Genomic DNA, 14946 nt, shown 5'->3' with positions numbered 1-14946 from the left:
AGCTAGATAGGGGTCACGTTAATCAGTTAGGAGGATGCTACAGTAAAACTGGGCATAGATGGTGCTGATGTAGATGAGAACACTGCAGTGATGTGTAGAAGTAAATTGAATTTGAGAAATAGTAGAATAGATTTTACGACTTGGTGCTTCAAAGATAATCTGCATTATCTTGAGGATGTTAGTTGAACTCTGATGTAATTATTTAGGAAAGAGGTCATACAGAAAGCACAGCAAAACGTGACAATAAAAACCAGCTTTATAAGGAAGTAGACTGATTTCATCGCAAGCCGTTTGAAGCGATAGTTGCAAAGCACCTCTCTCTGCTAGTGGGCTTCTGATCTAACCAAAACAAAAGGAGTTGGCTAAACTTTGTATAATGATAACTTCGGATCAACTAAGGAATTTATATTTTAGAAATATCACCACTAGATTCCTCTTCTTGCCAAGATGGAGCAACAGGGACTCACTCCACAAACAACTAAAAAGCTAGACAAAATAGATACAAAACAACAAGTTTATAAGACATCAGACATGAGGCAGGGTAGGACAGTGATCCCTGAGAGGCATGCAAGCAAATGAGCTGAGCCTTGTGAATACTGCATTGAGGGGGCTTCCAGGTCTGGGGCAGGGAGAGGAGGGAACTCGGGTGGAGCCTGATGACCTCCCCAAATTGAGAAGACCAAACTGGATGTTCACGGAGGTCTAGGTGGCTATAGTTCACAGAAAAAAGTACTGGAGAAGAGAAAGCTCACAGATAGAACTCTGGAGATTTGCAAAGGGTTCCCCTTGCGTCTCTAGCTGAGGACTAATCAGAGGATGCGAATGAGGAGGCTAGCTGAACTAGAGAAAGAACTTTTTGACTAGTGCAGAGGAAACAATTCTCAGAGCTCACACAGGGCCAAGAATAGTCCTGCTCTCACCAGTCAGTGTGGAAAACCTCACAGTTATTGAAGCATCAAATAGGTCACTAGGAAGGCTTTGCCTCAAAGTTGTTGTTAACTGCCATGGAGTCAGCTGCCAGCTTAGGGCGGCAGTCCCAGTGTACAGTGGAATGACTGGTATGGTCCGTGGGTTTTTAAAAAAATTTGTTTACCGTTTATTTTACGGTTCTTTTCTTGCTGTAAAATATGTATATATAAAACAGAACATTTGCCGATTCAGCATTTTTCAGGTGTACAATTTAGAATTTAGTGATATCAATTACATTAATCATGTTGTGCAGCCAAAATCCATAACTGATGCCACATCTCCTATCCAGTAATTAAATACTCACTACTTCCTAGGCAGTGACTCCACCTTTCCCCCTCACCTTCACCCCGGTGGTCTCTATACAGTTGCCAGTTCTTGTTATTTCATATAAGCAAGGTCACACAATGTTTGTCCTTTTGGGATTAACTTGTAAGATTTTTGAGGTTCGTCCATGTTGTAGCATGGATCAGGACTTCATCTCTCTTTATAGCTGAGTAGTATTCCACTGTATGTATGTACCACGTTTTGTTTATCCATTGATCTGTTACAGACATTTAAGTTGTTTCCACTTTTTAGCTGTTGTGAATAGTGCTGCAGTTAACATTGGTGTACATATGTCTATTTGCGTCACTACTTTCAAGGCTATTGGGTATATCCTAGGAGTGGGATTGCTGGGTCATTTGGTAGTTCTGTGTTTAACTTTTGGAGGAACCACCAGACTATTTTCCACAATGGCTGTGCCATTTTACATTCCCACCAGCAATGGATGTGGGTTCTTGTTTCTCTGTGTCCTTGTGACTATTTGTTATTATTATTTTTTTTAATCTTAGCCATCCTAGTGGGAGTCAAGTTATATCTCATTGTGGTTTTGATTTGCATATCTCTACTGGCTAATGCCCTGGTGGTGCAGTAGCTTGGGGTCTAACCAAAAGGTTGGCAGTTCAATTCCACAAGCTGCTCCTTGGCCCTGTGGGGGCAGTTCTCCTCTGTCCTATAGGATTCCTATGACTTGGAAGTGGTGACAAGCAACCTTCATTTTTGTACATAAAGGCAATAGGTCCTAAATAGCCGAAGCAGCTTTGAAGAACAACAAAGTAGGAGGACTCACACTTCTTGATTTCAAAGTATGCTATATAGCTATAGTAATCAAAACAGTCTGATACTGGTATAACAACAGACACATAGACCAGTGGAATCAAATTGGAAGTCCAGAAATAAACCCATACATCTTTGGTCAACCCATATACCCTTTGACAACGTACTAAGTCCATTCAGTAGGGAAAGAAGAGTCTCTTTAATAAGTGGTTCTGGGAAAACTGAATTTCCACATACAGAAGACTGAATCAAGATCCATGCCTCACAGCGTACACAACCAATTCAGTGGGTCAAGGACCTAAATGTGGAAACTAAAGCTGTAAAATTCTTAGAGAAGGACCTAAGGATGTGTCTGCGGAGCCTCGTTCTTAACAGTCGGTTACCAGATATTATAACAAAAGCACAAGTTGTAAAAGACAAAATAGATAAATGGGACCTTATAAAAATTAAAATGTTCATCAAACAATTTTATAAAAGTAAAGAGACAACCTAAATATTGGGAGAAAATCTTTGGGAACCATATATCCGACAAAGATCTAATACCTAAAATACGTATGCCCAAAACCAAACCCACTGCCGTCGAGTCAATTCTGACTCATAACGACCCTATAAGACAGAGTGGAACTGCCCCATAGAGTTTCCAAGGAGCGCCTGGGGATTCGAGCTGCCAACCTTTTGATTAGCAGCTGTAGCACTTAACCACTACGCCACCAGGGTTTCCAAAATACATATAAAACTTTCAAAACCTAACAACAAAAAGACAACCCAATCGAAAAATGAGCAAAGGACTTGAACAGACATTTCACCAAAGAGGTTATTCAGATGACCAACAAGTACATGAAAAAATGTTCAATGCCATTTAAAAAAAAAATTTTTTTTTTTAAGCTAGTAAAAACCTGTTGCTGTTGAGTCCCTGGAGAATCCTCATGTATTTGAAACTAAATTACACACTTATAAATCACTCATGGGTCAACTTAAAAGTAGGAAGGGAAATTAGAAAGCGTTTTGAGCTGAATGAAAATCAAAACATCCAAAGTTGTGGGTTGCCTCTGAAGCAGTAATTAGAGGGAAGTTTATGTCAATAAATGCCTATATTAGAAAAGAAGAAGGGTGCCCAAATCAGTGTTCTCAGCTTCAATCTTAAGAAACTAGAAAAAGAAGAGCAAATCAGATCCCAAGTAAGCATAAGAAAATAAGATTAGAGGAGAACTCAGTGGAATAGAAAACAGTAAAACAATAGAGAAAAATTAATGAAACCAAAGGTGGTTTTTGAAGAAGGTCCAGAAAATTGATAAGCATCTAGCAGGCTGATTAGGTCAAAAAGACACAGATTACCAGTCTCAGCAATGAAATAGGTGACATCACTGAATTCCACAAACATTACAAGGATAATAAGGGAATATCATGTATTACTTGATGGAAACGTGACAAGAGACAAAATGGGCAAGTCTTTGACAGACACAAACTACCAAAGGTCACTCAAGAAATAACGGATAACCTGTCTCTATCTGTTAAAGAAATTAAAATTGAAAACCTTCCCACAAAGAAGGTCACGTTGGCTTTATGAACAAATTCTGCCAAGTATTTAAGGAAGAAATGATACCAATTCTACCTAAATTCTTCCAAGATATTGAAAAAGAGGGAAAACTCCCCGCCTCATTCTATTAGGTCAGCATTGCTGTGATGCAGAAAACCAGACAAGGACATCATACAAAAAGAAAACTCCGGATCAGTATGTTTCACAAACTTAGGTATACACAGTTTTAACATAATTTTAGCAAATTGAATCCAATGATATATAAAAAGATTAATACATCATGAAGAAGTAGAACTTATCTCAAAAATGCAAGGTTTGTTTAACGTGAAAAAATCAGTCGATGGAATGTATCATGACTTCTGGTCTGACATGTAAACAGCTTGGAAGTTGTCACTCCTTTCCTCACAGTAACAACAATGCTGAACAAACTGAAAACCAACAATTCTTAGGTCCATCAGAGAATTGAGGTCACATGGTAAACTGCTGCCCTCAAAGCTGGAGAGACAGGCAGTTATGATTTCACAGCTTACTGAGAACAGAAGCCCTGGAGTAGAAGCTGGCAGCTGGAGCCGGTGTGTCAGTAGGAACACTTTAAACCGTAATTGACAAATTGCTGGTGGCTCAGTGTGAACTTTTGTTGTTGTTAGGTGCCGTCTAATTGGTTTGACTCACAGCAGCCCTGTGTACAACAGAAGGAAACACTGCCCGGTCCTACGCTGTCCTCACAATCGTTTTGCTTGAGCCTGTTATTGCAGCCACTGTGTCAGTGTGGAGTAGCTTGATAAAATTTTTCAGCAAACTAGGAATATAAGATGGGCAAATAAATCAGTGAAATAGATTAGAGAGTCCAGAAATTAACTCACCAGTATATGGACAGTTGATTGTCAACAAAGGAGCAAAGGCTATTCAATGGAAAAAGAGTGACCTTTTCAATAAATGGTGCTGGAAAAATTGGATCTCAACATTCATAAAACATTAACTTAGGTCCATACTTCACACTGTATATGAAAATTAACTTAAAATGGATCATAGACTTAAATGTAAAATTTAAAACTCTGAACAGTAGAAAACATAGGAAAAAATGTCTGTGACCTTGAGTTTGGCAAATATTTCTTAGCTACAGGACCAAAAATATGACCCAGAAGAGAAAAAAATGATAAACTAGGCTTAATCAAAATTAGGAATATCTGTTGTTTGAAAGATACTGTTAAGAGAATGAAAAGACACATCATAGACTTGAAGCAGATGTTTGTAAATCATGTATCTGACAGAGGACTTCTGGCCAGATGATACAGAATTTACAGGATTCATTAATTGAAGAACACACTCAGTACAAATAGTTAAAAAATGTGAACAGATACTTATCCAAAGAAGGTACAGAATGGCAAACAAGTCCTTTGGCAAATTCAGGTTAAAACCACAATGACATACCCGTACATACCTATTAAAATGTCTAAAACATAAAAAACTGAACAAAGCATGTGTCTTCATAGGGCAACATTGATCTCTCAGACAGCTCTGGTGGCCATATAAGATAGTGCACTTACTTTGGAAAACAGCTTTCCAATTTATTAAAAATAATGTATACCTAACATACATCCAAGCCATTACATACATCCAAGCCATTGCATTGCTAGGAATTCACCCAAGAGTAATGAAAACATATGTCTGTACAAATAGCATTAGCAGTCAAAAATGAGAAATAATGTAAATGTTCATCAGGTGAAAGGATAAGAAAATTGTGGTATTTCAGTAGGGTGCGAAGGACCTAGTCTTACTTCAAGTCAGGTGGTCTTTATCCTTGGCTCCAGAAAAATAATCCTGGGAGTAATTCAGGTTCCTTGGTCTAGGACTTCCAGTCCATACCTGAGAATTTGGCCTGGCTAGACCAGAAGAGACTCACTGATATCAACTAGCCTCGGGAGACATGACTTAGCCTACCATGCAGGACTGCTCGATAAAAGCCCAGAACCCTAAGTTTCAGAGGGCTTCCTGGTTGCCAAGAACATTTACTGTCGAGAGGGTAGTCCGTCCCTTGGGACACGGAGGCTCTGCGTTGGGAACTTTCTTGGACCTTGCTGTGGGTGTCTCTTCCTCTGTATCCTTTTTGGCTATAATAAACCTCTAGTGGTAAGTGTGGTATGCTCTCTGAATTCTGTAAGGTGTTCCAGTGAATTCTCTCCAAAAGGTTAGTGGGAGCCAGCAGGTCAGAAAGTGAGATGTCATGTGTAACTCCTGAGCTTGTGGTTGGCATCCTGAAGGGGTGGTGGGAAACCAGCCCTGAATTTGTGGCCAGCAGTTCAGGAGGTTGGGGTGTCATGTGGACTCCCCAAACTTGGAGCTGCCCTTTTTACTTGTGAGCTGTGACCTAACTCCGGTAGCTAGCGTCAGGGAGAGTGCCTTGGGGGGTGGCTGGTGATCAAGATGGAGAAGTGGGAATGTGAGGACTGGATGTGTCCCCTATCGTGGGGATCGGATTCACGCTACTCCTTAGCATGTAGTTGATAATAAAAAAGAATGAAATATTGATAGCTGCAATAATGTGGATAAGTAACATGGATGCTGGGCGAAAGAAACCAGTCTACACCACCACCCCCCCCCCCGCAAACCAGCAGTTCATACGTATGTACACGTAACTCATTTACATACAATCCTGGAAAATGCACACTGATCTGTAGTGACAGAAAGCAGATCAGTGATTGGAACCAGAGTGGAAGGGAGAGTGGGATGGGAGGGAGGCGATTAAAAAGATTTGTAGGAACTTTTGAGGATTATGAATATATTATCTTGAATAAGGTAATAGTTTCATGGCTGTATATGTATGTCAAAAGTTATCAAATTTACATTTTAAATACATGCAGTTTATGTTAGGTATACCTCAGTAAAGCTCTTAAAAAGTTAACCAGGTGATGTTTCATTCAGAGAAGAGAGAGATTATATCAATTTATGAAGCCATTAGGGCAGGTAAAGCAAGCTTAAACTCATTTTAAGGATTCTGAACCAAAGAAGGTAGTTTTGGTCTTAAGAGTTTTCTATGTTAATTAAAAAAAAAAAAAAAAAAACTAATCAATAATAGTATTTACAAACATTAACCAAAAAAAACCAAACCCTTTGCAGAAGAGGTGATCCTGACTCATAGTGACCCTATAAGACAGAGTAGAACTGTCATAGGGTTTCCAAGGCTGTAATCGTTAGGGAAGCATACCGCCACACTTTTGCCTGTGGAACGACTGGTAGGTTTGACTGGTGGGTTTGAACTGCTGACTTTCTGGTGCGTAGCTGAGCGCTTTAGCCACTGCACTACCAGGGCTCCGTAACAGACATTTGAATTTCTTAATTGTTCATCCCATCACCTTAACACAACTTTGTTTTCTTACAGAACTTTTTGACATGGATCCCTGGTGGCGCAGTGGTTAAGAGTTTGGTTGCTAACCAATAGGTGGGCAGTTCGAACCCACCTTGGAAACCCTATGGGGTAGTTTTACTCTGTTCGGTAGGGTCGGGAAACCCTGGTGGCATAGTGGTTAAGTGCTGCTAGCCAAAGGGTTGGCAGCTCGAATCAGCCAGGCACTCCTTGGAAACTCTATGGGGCAGTTCTGCTCGGTCATATAGGGTCGCTATGAGTCAGAATCAACTCGACGGCACTGGGTTTGGTTTTGTTTGGTTTTATAGGGTCGTTAGGAGCTGGAGTAGATTTTATGGCATCAGATTTTTTTTTTTTTATATATATTTGCAATGAAACATAATATTTTATGTTTTATTTTCATTCAGTATGAATTTTTCCTGTCTTTCTACATAAGGAATTTTAATGACTGCACTTATCATCTAATTTCACTGCTTATTTATCCCTAATTTATGGGTAGCTATTGTGGTCTTAGTAAGTATTGTGTTTTCCACTTGAATATCAAATACTGGGTTTTAATTGAAAATTAACACTTTCTGTGGAATAATGATGACGATCGAAAAGCATAAAATTGTTCTAAACCTGAGTTAGAAACCTCATCAGAAATTTTTTTGTAAGAAACCTGTATTGGTCATTTGTAAATAGGAAAGACTCTTTGATTTTGTTTGGGGTGTCTGGATTGAAACATCAATCATTATCACATATAAAGTGTAATAATAATGTCAGCAGCAACAACAATACTTTTTAAGGTAAAGGGTAGGACTCTTGGTTTGTGTTCGAAAGAGACAGGTAGAGATCATATCTAAATGTTGGAGGATGTTGTCAGTTGGAGAACTTACTATATAAAAAAGCACTTGGTGTTTTTAGTATGAAAATTGCACTGTAGATTAAAGTGTATTAAAACCTAAAAGTTTATTTTTATTGATAAGTGAATGTGAATGTCTGTTGTTTGACTTGAATTAACACCCCCTTTTTTTTAATGTGCTTTTAGAGCTGTTCAAGATAAGAATGAAAGCTGGGATTTAAAATTACAAATAGAAGTGAACATTAATCTGTATATTTTATAAAAAACAAAATGGGACAGAGTAGAATTGCACCATACAGTTTCCAGGGAGCGCCTGGTGGATTCAAACTGCCCACATTTTGGTTAGCAGCCGTAGCACTTAACCATTATGTCACCAGGGTTTTCATGTTTTATTTAAAAAAAAAAAAAAAGTTAAGTATTAAGGAGACAGGTAGCTATTAAGTAGGACTATTTTAGTCATAGGGCAAAAATAGTGAAACTGATTAATTTTTTTCACTACTTCGTATTCATTCCATTTTCTTTAGTGCTTTTGAAGGTTGTCAAGTAATATGTATAACCGAAATCCTTGAGTCTTTCTCTTAGATACAATAGTTTGTTGTCTTTTAAACAAATACTTCATTTTAATGTGATACTGGTTTTAGTTACAAGTTTTTTCTTATCTTGCAAAAATGGTTCTTTTTAACATGTTGAAGGTACACACTTACACTTTTTTTTTTTTTTACTTCGTGTGATCTCATTCAAGTGGTTTTAAGAATTCATATGTTACAGAGAAATACCCATTTATTGTAACATTTATTTTAAAGAATTTTATGAAAAGTCTTCTAGGTGAAGTCTTAATTTCTCATTATTGTTGTTAGGTGTCGTCGAGTTAATTCTGACTCATAGCGAGCCCGTAGGACAGAGTACAGCTGCCCCATAGGGCTTCCAAGGAGCAGCTGGTGGATTTGAACTGCTGACCTTTTGGTTAGCTGCTGTAGCTCCTAACCACTGCACCCCCAGGGCTCCTTCTCATTATTATCTTAAATATATGATAGTTCCACTGATCTGGCTCCAGTGAATTTATGTTTTTTTTGTTTGTTTGTTAATAGTAGCTCTACTTCCCTGTTCCTGGACTTCCATTTCTTGGCATTTAAGCGGAATCCTGTGTATTTTCTTTCTGCCATGTAAATCCCTTTACTTTTTCTCTAATCTCAAATATTTCCAGATGAAAAAAATCTCCCAAACCACCCCTGTTCCTGGACTTCCATTTCTTGGCATTTAAGCGGAATCCTGTGTATTTTCTTTCTGCCATGTAAATCCCTTTACCTTTTCTCTGATCTCAAATATTTCCAGATGAAAAAAAAATCTCCCAAGCCACCCACTCAAGGGAAAGGATAACATCTTAAATCAGGACATAGAAGGGGGGATTTTAGGCCATCTCTTCACTTTTTTTTTTTCTTCACTTGGAAATTCACATTTACTGTTGGGTAGGGGTTTTCGCATCTGTGGTTGTTGAATTTTTAAAAGTTGCTGTTTAGTGCATAGGTTCAGTAGTTACATTAATGTTAATAACTTCTAGTATGATAAAACAATTTGAAAGCGCCTTATAATTTATGACATTTTATATGTGATTTGTTGGGGACGGTATAATGTACTTTCTCCTTTACAGGATGTCTTAAAAATAAGCTTTCAAATTCATTTAAAATAGATTTAAGGTAGAGAAACCCAGCTTTGAAATCAGATAGTCTGCTGTAACTATAGAATATAAATGGAATGGAAACTGGATAGTATCTATTTCTTAGGAATATGCTTCAAAAATGTTCGTATTCAGATAAAATTTTGCTTTTCTCTAATAACCTTGTACATCCCCAACCTTAAACTCTCCATCTCTCTTAGGCATTCTGGGCTCTCGTACCAGGACACCTGATCGCTTTTATCTTGACCCTCATCTTCTTAGATTTAGGGTTAGCTGGTACACTCTAATTTACCTCTGAAGCACTTGTGATCCTACTACTAGCCATTTGTTTGCCAATAACTGGTGATTGCTCTACCAGTAAAATGGAAATTATGGGGTTGGCTATATGTTTAAAGAACATGCCACTGTTTTTGAAAACTTTAGAATTTGGTAGATGTAGAAATGTACACATAAATGATAGATGAAAAAAAAATTTCCCTTTGGAAGTATGTTGGCTCAGTCCTGATTTTTATTTATTTTCAGAAGTTCATGTCTTAAATATGGTGATAAAGAGGTTCATTCTCTATTATACCTGGTGTATTTTAATTGGGCCCAGATACAGCATGTTTTCTATATTTTATCACTTTGTATTTATTTTAGCTGGCTCATAACTGGTAAAATCATTTGTTACAGAGTTTAACATAGGTTAGCCTTTTGACTTGCTACCTTCCAAGTCTAATGTTTTGAACTCTCACTTGACAGTTTAAAATGTCTCATATCAAATAGGGAAGTTGTTCTTGAGTTGTACAGTAATTAGTCCATCTTCTTATTTCTGTTTCCTATGGAAATTCATTTTTTTTCATCTTAACTTAAAAGCTTTAAAATGCTTTTAAATGATTAAATTCTTTGCATTGTGATGATCACAGTATGTTTTAAACCTGGTTTATATGTATACATAAAATGTAGGCTGAACTTGGAACACACTAAATTATCTCTTTACATTATTTCCTTAGTTGATTGTCCTGGAAGTTGAGTTTAAATGGTATCATTAATGCTAACTTTCATTGAATCTTTATTATACTTTGGCATGTAGAATTTACAGTGTTCAGCATTTTAGAAAAATATTTAGGATGTACACCTGTTCCACATGGATGAAATATATGCTGTTTATGAATTTTTGATGTATGATCTCATGATGTGCTTACTAAATTTTAAAGCCAAAAGTACCATGCTACCTGAGCATATAAAAAGTTATGGCATAGTACAACTGTGAAAAAAATTTTATTTCATGTAATTGTAAAGTATTTTTAAGGTAACAGAAATTGCATGTGATACTTTGTAAGGGCTGGGGTTTCTAGTTTGTTTTTCTTATATCTTGATTCCTCCCACGTTTGTCTTTTTTTTAAGTGTTTTTCTTGTCCCTTCTCTGTTGCTTAAGTACGTGACACCATATTACTGGGGGAAATGTCTTAACTGTTTACAAAAAAGGAAGTGATTAATTCTGGAATAAAGACAGTTTTGACCTCTACCTAGTAGAAGTGGTTTAAAAATATTAAATTTGAAACTTGTTGCTCAGTTTTGAGGTAATCACAACCTCCCAGTTCTCTAAAATGTGTTAGGATAGTTGGGAATGATGTGTATTTGATAGTAAAGGCAAATTTTACCTGTTCCTGGGGTTAAAATTCTGCAAGTGAAATGATTAAAGTCCTCAAATTTGATTATCAGATTTCCTTTGAGAAATCTGATACACCAAAAAAAGGAAACTAAAACGCTTGTAAATCCTTTCAATAAATACTTAGTTCAGACATTTATCAGTGAATAAAGCACTATGGGATAATGCCTAGTAGATTCAGATGTCTTTTTTTGGACTTAAAGTGTGTTAACTTACTATATTTGATTTTTAAATAGACACCAAATCCTACTGCAAGCGAGTTTATTCCTAAAGGAGGATCAACCTCCAGGCTGAGTAACGTGTCCCAGTCAAATATGTCTGCCTTCTCTCAAGTATTCTCTCACCCATCCATGGGAAGCCCTGCTACTGCTGGATTAGCACCAGGTAAGTTGAGTAACTGTTTCCAGTGAGCCAGATACCAAACCTGTAAGCACCATTTGCTTTTAATTTCTCACAACTGGAACTATATACTTGAATGATTCACATTTTGAACACATTAATGGATTTTATGTTGTTTTTGGTACCATAGGCCAAATTTATACTTCAGAAATTCAAAGCAAAATTTAAATATGTGTGAAAGTTATATATAAGGAATTCTAAAAGCACAAATGTAAATTTAAAGGAGAAAATGTTTAGGAAAAAAAAGATCTGGACACTGGTGTTCCCCTATTTCTTAAAGGCAATGATGCTGTTTCACGCAAACACTTAGGTTGAAGCATCTGAAACAGAGGGGCTCTTGATGTGTATGTGTGCTTCAGAATCCTCCCTTTGTATGAAATTCCTTAAAAAATAATTTTATCTATGTCATTTTAAATATGTCCTCAGATACATTGCCTTTCAGATGTTTGGTATCATATAGAATAGTAGAAAAGAAATGTAAAACACGTCATCGTGTAGGGAAGCAGAACTTCCCAGTCATCCATATGCCATTACTCATAATGGCACAGGAATTCGAGCAAATGCCCTTATACCCAGGGGCCCTGAGGCATAGTTCAGAGTGACCCTTCGAGAGACCAGTGGTTCTTTGAAGTCCCTCTTTTATCTTAAAAACTATGCAAATTTTGTGTCCTACTCCATAACGTATGTCCTTATTTTAATATAAAAATATTAAGATTTCCTTAGAGAAGTCACATCACCGATCCCCATTGCCATGTACCTTGACTAGAAAGGTAAGCTATATAAAATCATGTTGAATACGTAGTAAATGCTGAGTAGGTTGTAAAGTATTTGAGCTGCCCACGCAGTTTATGTTTTTAGAACCTGTATTAGAAAACCATGACTTGGTCTTGGACATTTCAAAAAACAAAAACAAAACAAAATATTACACACATGAAAAGAAAGCCAAAAGATCTATCTGTATAAGCCTGAAACTAGTTACTGCCTCCAGGGCTTTACCTGATAAGTAAATCTTTGGTTTTGATACTGATATCTAAATCTAGGACCTTTTAGGAAGAAGAATGAAAGCAGATAATGATAACATAATGGAACAGGGATCTGGTTTAGCATATATAGTATCAGGTGTACTCAGAGCTTCAGTAACCTTGTGTTGCTAAGGATTTTATCAGTGCCTCCTTTTCCCCACCCCTCCCTCACTTTTCATCCCCCTCCATATCTCCTCTTCCCTCTCCATTCCTTCCAATCCCCCGAGCCCCATACCTACTTTTTCCTCTAGTTTGGCTCTTTTCAGGTTCGGTTAAATTTGTAAACATTTCCCCTTCTTCCCTAGAGAGCCTTGTCAGAATTGAATATCTTCTCGTAGCCTAACTTGCAAGCTTACTCCTCGTAAGCTTACTTGCAAGTTATATGCTGCTATGATTTTTCTCCCATTGAAGTATGTTCACGTTGTTTGCAGGAGCTCAGTCTACGTGTCAACTATACATTTAATATTTCTTTGAGATCGTCCAGACTTCTGAGCAGCGTTTTACTTTACCTTTATATATTGGTTTATAAAGCACTCGCAACAAAGGGATCCACATGCCAGTCAGAAAACTTTGGCTTTCTTAATTAAGTATCAGTTTATTTTGACCTAGCAATATATCCTCTCTTGTTTTAAAAGTGAAATATTTTCTTCACATATTTGATCAAGCTACTTCAGGCTTAACATTTAAAAAAATACCCTTTTTACATATCAGTGGAGTTAAAAATGTTAAAGAGAGTTTTAGACCTTGAAGATGTTTATTTAAAAAATCCATTGAAGCTTTAGAATTTTTTTAAGCTTTTCATTAGGTACTGGTGGGTAAAAAGGGTAGTAGGTAAGGTTTTTCAGTGGTCCCAGTTGGGCATCACAATATAAATTTAGTGTGAAAATAATTAATTTTGAAATTATATTAGCTGAAAAATAATTTACTCTTCTACATAGCTATAACATTAAAATGGTCATTCTGCTTCCTGTTAATGAAAATAATTACTCTCTGGAACCACTGAAAATAGGTCAGCATATGTCATATTAAATGTGTTCCTGAATTCTTTTATAAATACTATTTCAGAATTGTTCTTCATTCAGATAACCAACTAAGCTGAAATATTTCCCCAAAATACTAGAATAATAAATGGTTTTACATTTACTGTTTCTCCATATTTTATCCTTTTAGCTAATAACTTAATCTTTGAAGATGAGCAAAGAAAAAAAATTAACTCTGCCTTACTTTTAAAAAGCCATTTTACCAAAATAGTTTGTTTTCAAAGATATAATAAAATTACAGGACAAGAAGAGACTAAAAAAAAAAAAATTTTTTTTTTAACCCCTTCCATATCTTTCGTCACTTCTTATCCATAAATGTCATCTTTTTTCAAGGGCTGGGAGAGGTTCTTGAAGGTTTCACTTTAAAGCTGTAGAATAAATAAAGTGGTAGAGTTTATAGTAGAACTGCCCAGTAGAGTTTCCAGGGAACAGCTGGTGGACTTCAACTGCTGACCTTTAGGTTAGCAGCCAAGCTCTTAACCACTGGTCCACCAGGGCTCCTTACCTATCTTTCTGGTGATCTAATTTATCTTCAGTATTTCTTATCTATTGTAGATGTAACTCATTGATCACTTTCAGCTGTGTAATTTTATTTTCTCTTTTATCTTGATTTCTATCTAGAAATTATTGCTCTTGATAATGTGTCAAATTACTATCTTTCTAAAAAGTATGAAACCTTAAATACTTTGGCACTCATGTGTAAACTAGAGTAATGTCATTTTTATTATGTATGGAAAAATGTGCATCTAAATAAATTTTGTGACCAAAAATGTAAAAATATTTGAGGGAAGTTGAGTTCATATTAAGATTTTGGATGTCCTCAAAATTGTCGGGTACAAAAGCAGCACAATGCCTGGCACAGAATAGGTCCCACGTGAGTAAATTCCTTTTTTAAAAATTTGTTTTGATTTCTTAAAAAGAATACAAATCATGTTTTTGTTTTCCAAGTTTCAGTGTAGGAAGTAAGACTTTATATGGAAGTTATTTGAATTAGTTTGTAGCTAATTAGATTTAAAAAGCATTTAAAATGGTTAAAATAGGCAGCTCATGTTAGTTTCTGTTGACTTGTGTACATAGCCACTTAACTCTGTCTCAGTTGAAGAAATCAAAGAACAGTACATTTAGTTGTTTTATAGACATTTAGCCTGAGGACAAAGCTGAATTCCCAAGTATGTTCTGCAGAGGTAAATGCTGTAAGAATATTTTGGGTAAGATACTTAACTTGGAATTCATTGTCTTTGAGAACCTCCTAAAATTATATGCCTGTTTTGTTTTTATTTGTAAATCTGCTTTTTTTTTCTGTGGGTACAGCTTATATTAGTCTCTCAGAGGTTCACAACCCCCCCCAAA

At 36.5% G+C, this 14946-nt stretch overlaps 1 protein-coding gene across 5 annotated transcripts in view; it reads left to right on the top strand.

The window, feature by feature from the left end:
* PAN3 (poly(A) specific ribonuclease subunit PAN3) overlaps nucleotides 1–14946 on the top strand; it is a 173093-nt gene that overhangs the window by 75817 nt on the left and 82330 nt on the right. For all 5 annotated transcript variants that reach the window (XR_010319105.1, XM_064275300.1, XM_064275299.1 and 2 more), the window contains one exon: nucleotides 11372–11519. Coding sequence is in view for 4 of the 5 variants with exons in the window: in XM_064275300.1 (XP_064131370.1) it covers nucleotides 11372–11519 (148 nt within the window). In the remaining variant the exon portion in view is untranslated. The remainder of the gene's footprint in view (nucleotides 1–11371; nucleotides 11520–14946) is intronic.

The sequence above is a fragment of the Loxodonta africana genome, chromosome 23, assembly GCF_030014295.1.
Source record: "Loxodonta africana isolate mLoxAfr1 chromosome 23, mLoxAfr1.hap2, whole genome shotgun sequence".
NCBI lineage: Eukaryota > Metazoa > Chordata > Mammalia > Proboscidea > Elephantidae > Loxodonta > Loxodonta africana.
Note: the sequence above shows the minus strand (reverse complement) of the source record. Positions and strands in the feature narration are given on the sequence as shown.